Source organism: Hibiscus syriacus, unplaced genomic scaffold (assembly GCF_006381635.1).
Source record: "Hibiscus syriacus cultivar Baekdansim isolate YM2019G1 unplaced genomic scaffold, ASM638163v2 tig00000326_pilon, whole genome shotgun sequence".
In the NCBI taxonomy this organism is placed as follows: Eukaryota; Viridiplantae; Streptophyta; class Magnoliopsida; order Malvales; family Malvaceae; genus Hibiscus; species Hibiscus syriacus.
The window spans coordinates 12,520-30,192 of NW_024061781.1; the positions used below are offsets into that span (position 1 = coordinate 12,520).

Consider the following 17,673-nt stretch of genomic DNA (forward strand, 5'->3'; position numbering starts at 1 on the left):
CCTCATTCTCTCTCTACTTTGCAAATAAGGTGACCAATTGCCGCCACCGGTCACCACATCATTTTTCATTCTGACCATCGTCTATCATCGTTGATGGTAGGAGTGTCCAAAATCAAGTACCCGCATTTTTGGGTACCCGGTTCTCCAAGTAGTATATTTGTCGATCCGTGACCCGACCCATTAAGTTTGGGTACCTGTAATATCAGGGTACCTGCATTTTTGGGTAACGGGTACCCGGTTCATATATTTCTTTATATTTTTTAATTTATTTTAAAAAATCATATAGGAAATACATAAAAATTTAAAAGTTCATAATAAACAATGTACACAAAATTTAGTGATTTGAAGTTAATTTTAAAGATAAATAATATTTTGTGTGTATATATATATATATTAAATTTTATTTCCAAAACAACATTAAAAATATCAACATCAATCGTATTTTTTTCAAATCTCATATTGACAAATTAATGAAAACTTAAAAGTATATAATACAAATTTAAGAAAAATTTAGTGATATAAATTTAATTTCAAGGTAAAAATATTAAAAACCTAAAATAAAAATATAATATAAACTATATATATATATATATATTAACTATCGAGTTAGGTCGACTATCCGGTTATAAAAAATTTTGGCCTAGACCCAGCCCAACTACCCAAAAAATATTAGGGTCAGGTAATTTTTTTAAAAAGTACCCGGTTTTTTAGGTTCAGGTCAATAGGCTGGATCAACAGGTCGGGTATTTTTTAACACACCTAGTTGATGGTGGTCGCTCGATCTCAAAATTCATGTGCCTGTTTAATCTCAACCCCTAAGTCCGAATCAGGTGGTTTGTTTCATCGGAAAATGTTATGTGTATCTCAACCAAAACGTTTCAGTTTCATCACTTTCAATCTCCAATTCATGGACTTCGGAGTAAGTTTCTACAAAATGGAGGTCAGATTCAGACTAAAAGTGTCGAGGCGAAACGACCTATGAAAATTGGGACCGAACGAACATCAACTATGACAGTGGCATCCGACCACTTTCTGTTTTTATTTTATAGTTGGGTGAGCAAAATAGGAAAGAAAGTAATGTTTAACGAGGAGCGGCGTAATTTACCCTTGATATTTATAATTATTTTATATTAAATAATAATAATAAATAACACATCATCACAATATTAAAAAGATAACAAAGGAGTGAGTAAAATAATTGAATCTATAAAATTCAGGGAGCAAATTAATAAAATTAAAAGTAGGAAGAATAAAATAGGAGATAGAGTAAACTTTTAATTTATCCACTAAAATATTAGGAACTAAAAGAACACGTTAGACACGTGACAAATGGAGTCATATCAGTATTTATTTATATAGTGGGAAAATGAAATGAATGAGCTGGCCTATGTCGTCAATAATCAACATGACCAAGCTTCTTTTAGTCACCGTGCGTTTAAAATCTCCATCAAATAAAATTATACCCAAATTACATCAATAATCACTAAGGTTTTAATAATTACATTAAAATCATTAATATCATTGATACATCACAAAATGATCCATATGTTGATATTGTAGTACGTTAAAAAATAATATTTAATTTGATCATAAAATATAACTAAAAGTCTAAAACATCAATTAATTTTTTGAACTCTAATTTAAAAAACCAAGAATATCAAAATAAAAAATTATCTAACATCTTCCAAATACTATTATTGCCTCCATTACAGTGGTGGATGTACACTTGTGTGAGGGCATACACGTGTTTACTATGAAATTTTATGGAGTTTATTTTTTAAAATTTAAAGTTTTTTTAATATATGTGTGTGTCCACTTGAAATTCTATCGTATATATATATATATATAATTTATATTATTAATATATTTATGCTCACCCTAAAAAAAAATAGATCATCGGCCAAAATTTGATTTTCGGTTCTCTCCTTTCTACTTTTAAGGACCAAAAAGCAAATTTTCTATTCTCTTCGCCTTATTGTTTTATTAAAATCCTAACAATTCTTCTCCTCCAGAGCACTTGAGCAAATTTTGTTTAAATTGATGTCATATCTCAAGTATAGGGGCCTACGATGAATTTTTACCATATTATTTTTATAATTTATATTTTTTTATTTGAGTATTTGTTTATATGAATATAGACGGCTTGCCGAAGCCAATGGGTTATTTCCAAGTGGGATGTCGCCTCATTTCCACCTACTTTCCTGGATAATAAACCAAATCCTTTTAAATTTTATGCTCTATATATTTCTATATTCCTGGCCTCTCGGTATTACTCTCTCATTATCTTCCCAAATCCTCCACACTCACTCCTCTTGCTGTATATTGATGGAATCCGCTTGGGTGAATACGACGCTGGATCTCAGCATTAACCCCTTTTCTCATACCAACAAAGCTCCGGTGAGTTCGGGTTATCATCACTTGAGGAGAAAAACATTTGATTTTTTTGTTGCTTTGGATTAGTGGGCTTATAAAAGCTTTTGAATTTCTTGAAACAGAAGAGAGAAGCTGATGGGAAAATGGCCGAATTTGATGGGAAATCCCCAGTCAAACAAGAGGTCAGTTTCTGGATAAGTTTGATCGGCTTTGAAAACTTAAAATTGGATGTTTCGATACCGATCTTTGTTTTTAATCGTAGCAGACTGGGATTTTGGTTGAGGAATTGAACCGGGTTAGCGCCGAGAACAAGAGGCTAACCGAGATGCTAACGGCTTTATGCGAGCACTACACGATTTTGCAAAAACAATACAAGGAACTGGTGAGTAAGAACATTGAAACTGAATCTTCAAAGAAGAGGAAAGCCGACTGTGAAGATTACAGTACCGCCATGATTGGCTTCACTGCCAACGCCGACAGCAGCTGTAGTGATGAAAACTCATTCAGAAAACCCAAAGAGTGCATTCATGCCAAAATTTCAAGAGCCTGCGTGCGCACAGATCCTTCTGATAACAGCCTGGTAAGTCCCAATTTTGTCGCCAGATCAAATTAATTAATTAGGCGTCGAGAGTCTGAAAAAGTGGTCTGTGTTACAGATTGTGAGAGATGGATATCAATGGAGGAAATATGGTCAAAAGGTCACAAGAGATAACCCTTCCCCCAGGGCTTACTTCAAGTGCTCCTTTGCCCCGACTTGTCCGGTGAAGAAAAAGGTGCAAAGAAGTGCTGAAGATCCATCCATCTTGGTTGCAACTTATGAAGGAGAGCACAACCATACACACCATTCTCCGGCTGCATTATCATCGTTAAGCCCCGCTAATAGTGGTGCCGCCGCCGCCAATAACAACCCTCGTTCAGCTCCTGTTTCTTCTTCTTTTGCCCCCGCTGTAACCCTGGACTTGATGAAACCAGCTGGATCGGATGGTGAGACCAAAAAACCTACCCAGCAAGTTGATCAACCGGCGATTCAACAGATTTTGGTTCAACAAATGGCGGCTTCTTTGACTAGGGACCCCAATTTCACAGCAACACTTGCTGCATCCATTTCTGGAAATTTTGTACACCGAAAGTGGTGAGATTCAACAAACATGGGGTGAATCCCATAGTTTGAATTGAAATGATGTAAATAGAATATTGAATCTAATACCAAAATGGTGAAAAACTAAAGTTTATTTGCCAAAGTAATTCGAAGAGAGAGTTTTCTCTAATTTGAATCTAATACTTTAAGGGTAAAGTATAGCAATGGTCACTGAATTTCTCTGGGTCTTTCAATTTTTAAAACTTGCAATACAATCTTCTAACATTTAGTCCGTTTGTAATATGATCCCGACGTAACCGGTCGTTTGACGCTGTTACACTGCCGTTAGAAGAAGATGATGAGAGAATCCTCCAACATTTAGTCCGTTTGCAATATGGTCACTGAACTTTTTAGGTGCTTGCATTTAGGTCCCCCAACTTTTAAAACTTGCAACATAATATTCAATTTCATTCTAAACCTCAAATTCCTCTTTAATCTCAAATTTATTTTTTCGCTTCTCTCTTCTCATTTCTAGAACAACTTTTCAGTCGGGGATGCGTGGGAAATTATAATCTAACTTTGAATTCTGTGGAGGTGTTGACTTGAATAAGGGTCCATTGAGTGAAGACCCGACCAAGGGACTATCGGAACCATCAACGATTCAAGGTGTAATGTTAGATACAGGTCATCTCAGGTAAAGCATAGATGTTCAATGAAATGCTTGTGAGAAAAAAAAATGGGGTTGAAAATACAGAGTTGACAAATACTACTAAGATGAACCAAGTATCATTGTTGAAAGTCACCAACAAAGCTGAAATTGTTTTGTATAAATGGCATATAATAATTTCTTCGTTTAATCCTTGTGGTTAAAGATTTTCCAACAGATGATCAAATATAATGAAATCCCAAACATCGCCTTCACCTCTCTGTCTCTTTCGCTCACATACACTCTCTATCTTTCAGCTTTTTATTTATAAAGAAAAAATAGAGGAAGAATTGCTGAAACACAACACCGATTGCGTTTTATTTCTTAGTCTTGATAATTTGTCCTCTAAATTTCTTAGTTAATTTATTTTGTGATTATTTTATTATTGTTATCTTAAAATAATATACCATAAATGAATTGTGACATTTCCTTTATTGCATTGACAATCTGTCCTCTAAATTTCTTAGTAAATTCAGACTTTGCAGCTGATGATGATTTCTAGTCCATTTATTGTTCCCTTCAAACAAACAATTGTCCTTGTCCGAAACATAATTGAATCGGAGAATACTCGATACGGCGAGCTGACTCTACTCTACCTCTTCAATTAAGCAAATATTTATGGAGGTTAATTACATCAAAACTGAAATTTTAAATAAAATTATGTGAATTAAAACTAAACAAAGTATGGTCAATTGAAAGTTTAATTATAATTAGAGGTAAATTAAGATGAATGCTGTTGGTCTTTATTTATTTGTTTGCTTTTGTCAAAGCAGCAGATTTGGTGTATGAATAGGATGCTGTGGAATGGAAAAACCAATTTTAATTGCTTGGCTTGTTTCGAGCGACCATCATTCACCGACAGCTTTACTAGAGCCCAAAACATTGAATTGGACAACAACAACAAAAGAAAAAGGACAAACATCAGCCCAACAACAAGCAACGCACAATTAGAGATGGGTATGGGTCGGGCTGGGTTGGGTTTCCGGTCAACCCGATCTGACCCAAAAATTATACACCCACCGTCCGATCCAAAAGTGGCCCGAAAATTATACACCTTCCATCCTACTCGAATCCGAACCCGACTAACCCTTTTGAGATGTAACACGAACTCAACCTGAAATAATATATTTATAAAAAATATTACTTTTATTCAATAAAAAACGGGATTTAATTGAAAAATTAATATATATATATAGGGGTCTTATTACAATTATCCCTATACACAAAAGATAAAATTATATTTTTTTTGAGTCGGGTCGAATATTTTCACCCTAAACTCGAACCCGACCCGAACTTAAATATGATTTTTTAAAATAAAAATCAGACCTGATAAAATTTGATCGGGTCAAGACTCATCGAGTTTGGGTCCTATTCCCATCCATACCCATAATTAGGGGTGTTTAAACGGGTAATTCGGTTAACCGACCGAACTGAATTTCCCAAACTTCATTAACCGACTTTTTTCTTTTAACCGTTAATCAAACCAATGTTTTTTCAAAGAACTTTAACCGAACCGAACTAAGTTTGATTAATTGATCGGTTAATTGAATTAACCAAAATTTATAAATATTATATATTATGTATTAAATATTTAATATTTTTGGTTTATTCAATCAATTCGGTTAAAACTGAAGTTTAAACATTCCTAAAGCTAAATAATATATATAATATAATAAATATTTAATAATTTCGATTCTTTAATTTATTTCAAACTCAATTAACTCAAACCGAAGTTTTAAAAATATCATCAATCGTTAAACGATCAAAATTTTAATTCGATCAAATAGTTTGATTTTAATCGAATTATGAACACCTCTACGAGAATGTGATCACACAAAAAACTTAAACAAGAAACAAAAGGAACAGTAATCTTCAGCCAATGGGAATGTACTCATAAATTATTATTACCAAAAGTTGTAGTACTCAATCATGCTACACGCTTTGACAGTCTTTTGATGTCGGAATTTTTTTAACACAAATTAATGATAGTAAATTGTCGGGTTCATTCACCCTCTTCTAGATGATGTTACCTTCACCGGAACCCGTTTACATTGTCATTGTAGTAGGAACGTGACGATATATAGCAAAACTTGGGTGTAAAAGTGCTTACTTCATCCGAAAGATGTCACACATATTACCATCAATTTCCACAGCTCGTGAATCTCGATTTTGATATAATATATAAACTCCCCCATTCATCTTTCTGTCAAAACTCGTGCCATCGATTTCAATAACTTCCAGTTTCGTCATCTCTACTCTTCTTCTAGGTATCGTCTGGTTTTCAGCACATACGCCATGGATTCTCCAAACCATGATAAACAAAAGGTGTATATATATATATATATATTGATTATATCATTGGTTTTAGTTTTTCGAGAAAGAGAGAGATTTAATGAGAAAAATTTGTCAGGTGGAAGCTCTGCAAGTGGAGTTGGAATGTTGGCAGAGAGAGAATGAAGCTATAGGGTTAATGTTCGTGTTAGATTGCTATCAAAAGGAGAAAAAGAAGAGCAGGGGGAATGTTAGACTAATGAATGTAAAGGTGGTTAGTCTGTCAGGTTGATTAGCTAAGTCAGCTAGTTTGTTAGGTGGTTAATGGTTAGCTAAACCATTGTTATAAAAGCAGTGTACTAGCTAATATGAATCTATGCAATTCTTTACTGTGTATATTCTTTGTTATACACACTTCTCAACATGGTATCAATCGCCATAAGTCTTGGAGAAATTGTTTCTGTTGCAAGAAGTTTCGGTGTTCATGACTGCTGCTGATTCACAGTCGCTGCATGGAGTTCGTCGTCCTCCTCCTCCGTTGCCGCCGGCTTCCGTTTCCACCGCCGCTTAAAATGGAAGGCCGTCGGCGTACGATGACTAAACTGTTTCATGCTGTCAGACAAACGAAGGGGATTCATATAGTGGAAGATACCACTGCATCACACCAGGGAAATACTGAAAAAGCAAGAATCAGTGAATGGGTTGCTCATGAAAATGCCATATTTGATGTATGCTGGATGAAGGATGATAGTTACATTTTAACAGCTTCAGGGGATCAAACTATAAAGGTATGGGATGCTCAGGAAAAGAAATGCACTGGAGTCTTAATGTTGCACACAGGAAGTGTAAAATGTTTGAGTTCTCATTCTACTAATTCTGATCTAGTTGTTTCCGGTTCGAGAGATGGGTCCTTTGTCGTTTGGGATCTAAGATGCAAGATCAACTCCCGAAGTAGAAGTGCTGAAGTTTGCCTTGCACCAACTATTTTGGTCAAAGGAGCTCATCCTTCATCTCAAGCAAGGCGGGGTAGACGTGGGAAGCCTGCTGTTGCAACCATTACTTCAGTTCTTTATCTCAAAGATGACATTTCCATTGCTATGTCTAGAGTTGCAGACAGCGTTGTGAAGTTCTGGGATACAAGGAAACTGAAATCCCATGTCACTCAGGCATGTCCCCAACCAGATACTGCATCTAAAAAGGGTATATCTAGCTTGTCCCAGGACTTAAAAGGAGTGTTTCTAATAGCATCATGCATGGACAACAAGACATACTTGTATAAAATAGTTCAGCTTGATAAGGGCCCGGTGCAAACTTTCTCTGGATGCCAAATAGAGTTTTTTTTATGTGAAGTCAGCAATCAGTTCAGACGCAGACTACATACTAAGTGGTTCCAACAAAGGAAATGCTCATATTTGGAAGGTGAACAAGCCTTAAGCGGAGCCTATCATCTTGAAGAATCACCATGGTGAACTTACTGCAGTAGATTGGTGCCCATCTGAGATGGGAAGATGGCAAAGCTCGATTATCTCATATCAAGAACGTTGCAATTTAGATGTTACTAGGCGTGTTTTTTTTTTCGTGATATCTAGCTATTACTATTATGAAACATGGGCTTTGTTAGCTCAAACAGGAGTTTGTATGGATTCTACAAAGAATTCTAGGTGGACAACTTTAATTCTTGATTAGGAAAAAAAGTATGTCAAGGAACCTTGTAAAAGAGGGTGAAAAATGAAGAAATGAAGGTGAATAAGAAGAACGAAAGGAAGCATTAGCACTTTCGATTCAAAGTGAACGGAAGGAAGCATCGACACTTTCGATTCAAGAAGAACGAAAGGAAGTATCGACACTTTCGATTCAAGTGAACGGAAGGAAGCATCCGTACTTTCGATTCAATTGTTCATCTTTTCATAAAGAAGGAAAAATAGAGGGAATGTTAGATTGCTGTCAAAAGGAGAAAAGGAAGAGCAGGGGGAATGTTAGACTGATGCATGTAAAGGTGGTTAGTCTGTTAGGTTGATTAGCTAAGTCAGTTAGTTTGTTAGGTGGTTAATGGTTAGCTAAACCATTGTTATAAAAGCAGTGTACTAGCTAATATGAATCTATGCAATTCTTTACTGTGTATATTCTTTGTTATACACACTTCTCAACATGGTATCAATCGCCATAAGTCTTGGAGAAATTGTTTCTGTTGCAAGAAGTTTCGGTGTTCATGGCTGCTGCTGATTCACAGTCGCTGCATGGAGTTCGTCGTCCTCCTCCTCCGTTGCCGCCGGCTTCCGTTTCCACCGCCGCTTAAAATGGAAGGCCGTCGGCGTACGATGACTAAACTGTTTCATGCTGTCAGACAAACGAAGGGGATTCATATAGTGGAAGATACCACTGCATCACACCAGGGAAATACTGAAAAAGCAAGAATCAGTGAATGGGTTGCTCATGAAAATGCCATATTTGATGTATGCTGGATGAAGGATGATAGTTACATTTTAACAGCTTCAGGGGATCAAACTATAAAGGTATGGGATGCTCAGGAAAAGAAATGCACTGGAGTCTTAATGTTGCACACAGGAAGTGTAAAATGTTTGAGTTCTCATTCTACTAATTCTGATCTAGTTGTTTCCGGTTCGAGAGATGGGTCCTTTGTCGTTTGGGATCTAAGATGCAAGATCAACTCCCGAAGTAGAAGTGCTGAAGTTTGCCTTGCACCAACTATTTTGGTCAAAGGAGCTCATCCTTCATCTCAAGCAAGGCGGGGTAGACGTGGGAAGCCTGCTGTTGCAACCATTACTTCAGTTCTTTATCTCAAAGATGACATTTCCATTGCTATGTCTAGAGTTGCAGACAGCGTTGTGAAGTTCTGGGATACAAGGAAACTGAAATCCCATGTCACTCAGGCATGTCCCCAACCAGATACTGCATCTAAAAAGGGTATATCTAGCTTGTCCCAGGACTTAAAAGGAGTGTTTCTAATAGCATCATGCATGGACAACAAGACATACTTGTATAAAATAGTTCAGCTTGATAAGGGCCCGGTGCAAACTTTCTCTGGATGCCAAATAGAGTTTTTTTTATGTGAAGTCAGCAATCAGTTCAGACGCAGACTACATACTAAGTGGTTCCAACAAAGGAAATGCTCATATTTGGAAGGTGAACAAGCCTTAAGCGGAGCCTATCATCTTGAAGAATCACCATGGTGAACTTACTGCAGTAGATTGGTGCCCATCTGAGATGGGAAGATGGCAAAGCTCGATTATCTCATATCAAGAACGTTGCAATTTAGATGTTACTAGGCGTGTTTTTTTTTTCGTGATATCTAGCTATTACTATTATGAAACATGGGCTTTGTTAGCTCAAACAGGAGTTTGTATGGATTCTACAAAGAATTCTAGGTGGACAACTTTAATTCTTGATTAGGAAAAAAAGTATGTCAAGGAACCTTGTAAAAGAGGGTGAAAAATGAAGAAATGAAGGTGAATAAGAAGAACGAAAGGAAGCATTAGCACTTTCGATTCAAAGTGAACGGAAGGAAGCATCGACACTTTCGATTCAAGAAGAACGAAAGGGAGTATCGACACTTTCGATTCAAGTGAACGGAAGGAAGCATCCGTACTTTCGATTCAATTGTTCATCTTTTCATAAAGAAGGAAAAATAGAGGGAATGTTAGATTGCTGTCAAAAGGAGAAAAGGAAGAGCAGGGGGAATGTTAGACTGATGCATGTAAAGGTGGTTAGTCTGTTAGGTTGATTAGCTAAGTCAGTTAGTTTGTTAGGTGGTTAATGGTTAGCTAAACCATTGTTATAAAAGCAGTGTACTAGCTAATATGAATCTATGCAATTCTTTACTGTGTATATTCTTTATCAAGCTTATCTCCTCCAGGAATCAAACAAGAGACTAAGACCTGATGTTCCAGTTGCATCCAGAACGTCACAGTTTTTCGTGAAAACTGACCTAGGGATCAAAGCCTTGTAAGATCTCACTAACCCTAGCTAGCCACGTTTCTTTGCATTTCAGCATGTTTTTATGTTACTGCGGTTTTCTGTATATAGGTAGTGCAAGATGGGTTTCAACGGAGAAAATAAGGGCAGAAAGTTACTAAAGATAATCCATCCCCTCGGGCTTATTTCAAGTGCTTTATGGCTCCGGGATGCCCTGTCAAAAAGAATGTGTGTATATATATATATATAGCAATATATTCTTTATGGAGTTCTCCTTTGTTTCAGATTTATCGCATTGTTTCAGATTGAAAACGTGTAGGTTCAGCGATGCATGGAGGACAAATCCTATGTTGTGGCAACTTACGAAGGACAACACAACCACGATGTTGATTCTCCGGCTGCCGGAGAATCATTGTCATCTTCATGCAATTCTCCTATATTCTCCCCGGCGACGAGCATTCCTTTTCCAGTTCTGGGTAATCCTTTTCGACCGACCATCACCCTTGACCTCACTCTTTCCGGCTCCGACGTCTTACAAAACAGAAGAAACCCTACGAGTGTTTTGCATGAGTACAGCATCAGCAACGACAACAACAAGAGCATTGAAGATTATGTTGCATCCTTAATAAAAGATCCCAACTTCACTCTAGCTTTAGCTGCAACAGTTGATCGCTCTATCAAAACTGAACCCTCTAAAGTCTAATCCATCACCCCCATGAACAAATAGTTATTTGAGCAAATATCAAACAGTTTGTATCTGCTTTAATGCAAATCTGAATGGCAGCATGCTGCTTAGCTACGATATATATGTTCCATAAACTATGTATCTAAAATAAACATAAATGTCTTAATTAAACTATTTAAGCTTTTGAGAAAAAATCCACAACGCGATTTACAAATTTTAATTAAATCCAACTCATTTATTTATTTAAATTTAATAACTATAAATTGATAAAACTTATTAGTTTTATATAATATAAATGGATCTTAACTCTTGTATTTAATACCCGACGCAAGATATCATCATAAAAGACGGAGAAAGAGAAATAAAACAAAAGCACTAGAATTCATGACAATAATTTAAGTAAAAAAATCAAAATTTATGCATGGATTATAATACACGTGAAATTTTTATATTTATTTGGGTAAATTACATTATTGATCAATTTCGTTTTAGCTTTGTACATTTTTCTTACTAAATTAAAAAAAGTATAATATTTGATTATTTTTATTTTTACTTAATCAAGATGTGCTCAATTGTATCTATTTTCCTCACTATTTCTCGGTAAGACAGTCAAAATTTCAATAATCATATCTTAATTAAATAAAAAACGAACGTGATCAAATATTTTTTTAATTCAATAAAAAATATATAAAACTTAAACGAAAGTGACCGATCATCTAGTTTACTTTATTTATTTTTAAATTAATACTTATTCAAATATAAAAAAGTCATGAATTGTAAGAAAATATTTTAGGCATAGTGGACATTGCTATTATATTAAATAACTGTGATTATTCCCTGTTAAAACAGAGATGATGCATTAGTAATCGGCAAAACAAAAGCAGATTAAACCACATTTCACTCCATCCCTACTTTTTATCTTTGGATTTGCTAATTTTATGCCAACGTTTTTTATATTTTATAAAAGGATTGAGTGACTAAAATAGAATCAAAGTAATAATTAGATGATTAAATACATAGTTTATCCCATAAATAATACCTTTCCATCCGAATCTGTTTACAATTGAAAACGGTACTCTGCCTTGCTTCATCTCATTTCATATTCTCTGTCACTCTCATTTATCTTCCGCTAGACAATCTCCATATCCATGCCGATGCGAATAGTTTTGAAGTTTAAGCTCCTGCTTCTCTCCCCCTTCTCTAAATCCAAACCTTCACCTCCTTTACGCTTCGCTGACGTTCTTCTACTTCAAGACCGTCTTCTCCACACGGACGGTTGCAGAGGGCCACCCAACTGCTCCAAGCCCCGCCGTTTCGCCGCTCGTTTGTTCTTTTGCTTTTACGCAGGGAGGCTGACGAATAAGGTTCATGATGACGGAAAGAAAGAAGATCATGATGTTGCGCCGCCTGATCACGTGACTGACGGTTCTGATTTATAACCGGGTAAGGATTAAGAATAACGTTCTTGACTTTTGAAATCTTCCTTTCTATTTTTATTTTTTTTTGAAAAAGCAGAAATATTTGGGCGGGAATCTAAATTTAATGTGGGAATAAGGTGCTGCTTGCTCCATCTAATTGCAGAAAGTAAAGATGAACTTCAAAAGATTACGGAATTGAGGATCCAGATGGAGTCTCTTCTTCAGACTGTTAAAGAGGGACTGCTGAATAAAGATTCACTGGTTCCTAAGAATCTTGAATCAAATGAAGGGGATGGACTTTCAAACGAAACACTGTTTGATAAAAAATGTGATGATGCTCCAAAAGAAGATCGTGTAGAGGGAATGGACAGGCTCGAAGCAGAACTTGAAGTTGAGTTGAAACGTTTACAACTCCTTTTAGATTCAGGCAAATTCCCCACAAATCCTCCCGAGAAAACCATCGAGGAGGTACAGAGAAAAAATGGAAAAGCCCGTCCAGATTGGCATTGTGGGGTTCCACCATATGAACTGGAGAGAAAGTTGCATGAATTGCTGGAAACAAGACAGGAACAACAGATAACAGAGCTGCAAGCTGGCTTTGGAAATTGCAACGAAAGAGCTCCGTGGAAAGGAAAGAGAGATTTCTTGGTGGAAAGACACTGCACATCTCATGTTGGAGCATGTTAAAAAAGAAGCTATCATTACTTAGTTTCCAGTACGTTCGACATGCTCAACGCCTGACATGAGAAGAAGAAGAAGAAGAAGAAAAGGGCACTTCTGGTATTATTATGCTTCCCCATTGTGAATAAGGTGTAATGGTTGGTGTTAAAAAATGGGCTGCTTGTTTTTGTGTTTAATCTTTCAAAAGCATTTGTTATGTTTGATATAATTTAGTCACTGAAAGGTATCACAGCTAGAAAAGGCTAGAAAGTTTCAAGAAAATGTAGTAGGACGTTCATACAATCACATAAAAGATGTTCGTCAGAGAATGACCCAAAAACTGAAACTTCTTTAGAATACTTCAACCCTCCATCATAACCTAAAACTTCTTTACTCGGAGCAGCTTCTAAATCTTACTTTATAAACATCGGCATACCCTTCTCTAGGAAATAGAATGCCTCCTGTGTTTTGCAGATGACTTGGTATCCCCTGGAATCATCGAAGCCGGGCTTTGCAAACTTCCAGAGGTCTCGGAGCTTTTGTTCTCGCCGTGCCCTTTTCCCATAACCCACAACTTGTCGAATATTCTTCTCGATCGAGATGGCAGCAGCAGCATCCCACTTTTGTTGTTTTGGCTGTTCTTCTTGACCAGTTTACTGCCCTCCTCTTTTATCTTGATCTGATTCATCTGTTTCTTGATGGAGCTGCAATCTTCAGCTGCAGTTTTCTCCCATTCTTCGTCGGTGTTCGAAGTGGATTGGGAAGTGTCACGGGGATTGTTGTTAAGTGACTTAACTCCGGCTGCAGCTCTGACCTGCTCGAAGTAGAGAACTTGAACTACCACCCGAAGTGGAAGTCTATTGTTCTGTGCAGCATGCATCGATGCATCCGTTGTCAACTTCTTGACATCCATCAGACCACACAGTCCCTTTCTTTCGGCCTTCGTCAAGTCAGTATGCTCCTGCAGACATGATAACAAGTGTTACAAGAAACCAAACCACATTTGTAAAATTTTGATGCCATACTTCAACATCCCAACGGGTCATCTCAGGCAGCAAGAAAATTGATTTAGGAATGCGTATTTTATGAGAAGGGATAATATATAATTCTAGAATTTGAGAAGATCAAAGAAATTGGCATCCATAATTTAAAAGTCTACCTTGAGGTACATGTCAATGGCTTTATACAGTCCATCATGAACCGGTCTAGCAAACTCAGGGATTGACTGAGACAAGTCAACAAAACTGGCAAGCGAAAGATTCGGGTCGTGAGCAATTTCTTCGAGATACCCATCAATCATTTTACCAACACTCAACAAAGTTCCATGCCCCAGAATAAAATCAGTACATCCAACATCGCTCTTTCCAAGATCTGAATCACGACTGAACTTTTCATGCTTCATATACTGCTTCACAATAGAATGCACCATCTCAACATCGTATAAGGTAGTTTGGGGAGGCCGCGCAGGGATTAATAAATCCTTGAGAGACACTTCGTGCAGCTTTAAACTTACCCTCTGCACTAAAACTTCCTTGGCCGAATCATCCACCCCAACCAATATGGCAACTTTCAACAGCTTCAGCAAGAAACTACACGAACAACCTACGTGCTCATCTAAAGGTAATAAGCATACAATAGTTTCCATCAGCAATTTGTTTCTCCAGGAATGTACATCAGAAACCAAGGAATCAACGGAATCTGGCAACCATCTGACGGTATATGTTTTGAGTGCCTCGCCAATTATCGCACCATCCATTCTTCCCTTAGATTTCACAGCAGCCATGACTCTTTTGTAGAGAATAATATCTAGCTCGCATATATCTTCAACCCACCAATCCTTTGGGACAGATTCAATCTTTTCTCGATATTTCATACCACCCTCAGCTACTTTTTCAAGGGCTGATAACTTCCTGTTATACGTGTAGGACCACGAGACGCCTGCGGGATCCACAGAGGTTTTCGATGCTATGGAATCAATGCATCTTCCAACAATCTTTAGATTCTCGGACCACGGCAGTAGAGATTTTGTGGTTTGTAGAACAATGATGGAATCTTTCCAGCTACGTAATATACTAGAGTTAAGAAATACTTCGATTTTGAAAATAAGGTTGCCTCGATCAACATCCTCGGTCATCTCTAAGTATTCAGCAGCACAGCGAGCAGCAACCACATTGTAAGCATTTAAAGTAACAGTCAGACCATAGCAAAATTTAGCACAAATTTCAAATGCTTTTGGTCCACCAGGAAAATCAACCATATCAATTTCATGAGTGTTCTTTTCGCTAGCTTCCATCACCAGCTTTTGCAACCGATTGCTCTTAGACATTAGCGGGAACTGCAAAAGCCCAATCATAAGTCAGATCCAAAATTAACAATTAAAAAACATCTTATCTCCACAATCTAGAGCTTGATCTGCAATCCAACTACATTGGTAATTATGCTAAACTTATAAAATTTTGCAAACTTACACCCACAGAAATGTTGCTAAGAAGAAATAAAGGCCAGTTGAATAGTTGTTTGAAGATATATATATATATATATCATTTTGTCAGAAGCATGAAAAACTTAGCAGTGATAGAGCATACCTTGTGAAGGTGAAATTTCACATCAGCAACATTAATAGTAACATCTGTTGCTAAATCAGATGTGACGTACCTGCATCAACAGACATTCTCTTTTTAAGCCCATGAAGAAGAAAGTTAAAAGTTACATACATGAAAAAACAAAAAAATACAAACAAAATTGCATTCCTGAGCATATTATATAGATAATAGCAAGATGCAAGTGATAAGCTTTTAAAAAAAAGGAACGAGGATCCTATGTAACGGCTTCAAAGTTCCAAAATTTAGCTGCCGTATTAGCATATTATTATTAAGGATTCAGGTTTTCTTGGACATATTATGGTAGCTTGTTCCTTGTTAGAAGACCTGGGAAATGGCCGAATGTTATGTAAAACATGCCCTATTGTTTACAGAAAGAGATTCTTACAACACGATGATTAAAAGGCCTGCAACCCCAATACGCCTTTCCCACAGTTGACCACTAACTCATTTCTTCTTTCACTTATAAGTCCACTTCCCTTCCCCCCCCCCCCCCCCCCACACAAAAAAAAAAAACAATAAAAGCGTAATAATTGTAATGAAACCACCCATATGGTTAATCTGTCACCAAGCCAGTGCAGAAAAAAATACATAAATAAAGTTGAGAATTTCTCCCAATGGAATGATTAACCGCAAAAAGTTCTTTTTTTTAAGTTACTTTAAAGAAAAACCATAATTTACAAAAAAAGAAAAAAGAAAACAGCACACAGAGCACAAGTAAAACAAAATTTAATATGTGAAAAAGAAGAAGAAGAAGAAGAAGAAGAAGAAGAAGAAGAAGAAAGATAGAGACTAGAGCTTATGAACTAGCAGCTCATAAACCGTACGGACTAATATGAAAAATATAAGACGACACAACTGGAAACAAAACGAGAAGCAAAACAAAATCAATCCAAGTTAGCAGAATGTTAAGAACGGCTTAAAAGCATCAATGATGAACGAAGTTATGTATTGGTTTTCTTGAGAAGAGAAGAATGTAAGTAGTGAAACAGTATCTTACCGAACGCATTTGCCCTCAGCTTGGAAGGTGTCAGGCTTCGAGCCAAGCTTCATAAACTTCATCTTGTTCTTTCTTTTATCGTAAATAAACCTCACAGAAGATAAGAAACAACAGGTGAACACTCTTCAAACAAATTCAATAAGTTTTGCCCAAGTTGTCTGTGGTTGTGAGGTGCCAATAAATGATACCAACGACGAAGGGTTTTTTTTTTCTCTCTCTCTCTCTCTTTCTTTGTTTCTCTCTCAGCTGAGTAAAAGTAAAAACCAAACCAGACAGAAACCGAGGTTCAAAGAGAGATCTTTAGACTTCAAAAAAGGAAATATACATCGCTATCTTGTTCAATATACTGAAATTCTAAGAAAGCAAAACATGCAAACTAGACGGTAAGAAGCCAAGGAGAAAGCATTAATAAAACATTTGACCAAGACGAGGAACACCAACAGCCCTCAGCTACCTTATCCTTTTCGACCTTTCTTCGAACACGTACGCTGCTCTCAACCCATTTCCCTGTTCACCCACCCTACGCTAAAATTGATGACCCTCAAACAAAATTCTCTAACCAAACGAAAACCCAGAAAGAAAGAAAGAAAAAAAGATAATCCAGAAGGAAAAGAAGAAGCAAAACAAAGTTGTGGCGTAAGAGAGAGAAAATCTAATGGAGTTATAAATGAGAGAAGGAGAACAAAGCAAGCAAAGCTAACAGGTAAACAAAGGAAGATGAGTGAGTCAAAGAGACGAGTTAAAAAGGTAACGTGGCGTTTGATTCATTCTATTTGAATTAGGGGAATTGGAATCTAATTTCATTACCTTTTTAAGTTTAGTTCAAATTTTTAAAGCAGAAATTAGAATATAATTTCAGGATGAAAAAAAAATTTATTCATAACACGATGAAATTAAAAATTTTTATAGGAGTGAATGTAAAATTTGATCATATTAATCTTATTAATTT

At 36.5% G+C, this 17,673-nt stretch overlaps 2 protein-coding genes and 4 pseudogenes across 2 annotated transcripts; 5 read left to right on the top strand and 1 right to left on the bottom strand.

Moving 5' to 3' along the window:
• The first annotated feature begins 2,280 nt into the window (after positions 1–2,280).
• On the top strand, positions 2,281–3,524 carry LOC120163511 (probable WRKY transcription factor 40). The gene is made up of 5 exons (XM_039173459.1): positions 2,281–2,397; positions 2,496–2,555; positions 2,639–2,953; positions 3,030–3,239; positions 3,270–3,524. Exons 1-5 carry the CDS (start codon positions 2,326–2,328, stop codon positions 3,507–3,509), a joined length of 897 nt encoding a protein of 298 aa, XP_039029390.1. The 5' UTR covers positions 2,281–2,325; the 3' UTR covers positions 3,510–3,524.
• Positions 3,525–6,452: 2,928 nt separating this feature from the next.
• Positions 6,453–11,077, top strand: LOC120162823 (annotated as a pseudogene).
• On the top strand, positions 6,941–8,114 carry LOC120162628 (annotated as a pseudogene).
• On the top strand, positions 8,666–9,839 carry LOC120162727 (annotated as a pseudogene).
• A 1,117-nt stretch (positions 11,078–12,194) lies between the features above and the next one.
• Positions 12,195–13,293, top strand: LOC120162916 (annotated as a pseudogene).
• A 164-nt stretch (positions 13,294–13,457) lies between these two features.
• LOC120163606 (BTB/POZ domain-containing protein NPY1-like) lies at positions 13,458–17,453 on the bottom strand. Its single transcript, XM_039173525.1, has 4 exons — positions 16,725–17,453; positions 15,710–15,779; positions 14,284–15,459; positions 13,458–14,085 (listed from the first exon to the last, which is right to left on the bottom strand). The coding sequence occupies exons 1-4, from the start codon at positions 16,784–16,786 to the stop codon at positions 13,567–13,569; spliced, it is 1,827 nt and encodes a 608-aa protein (XP_039029456.1). The 5' UTR covers positions 16,787–17,453; the 3' UTR covers positions 13,458–13,566.
• Positions 17,454–17,673: the final 220 nt, after the last annotated feature.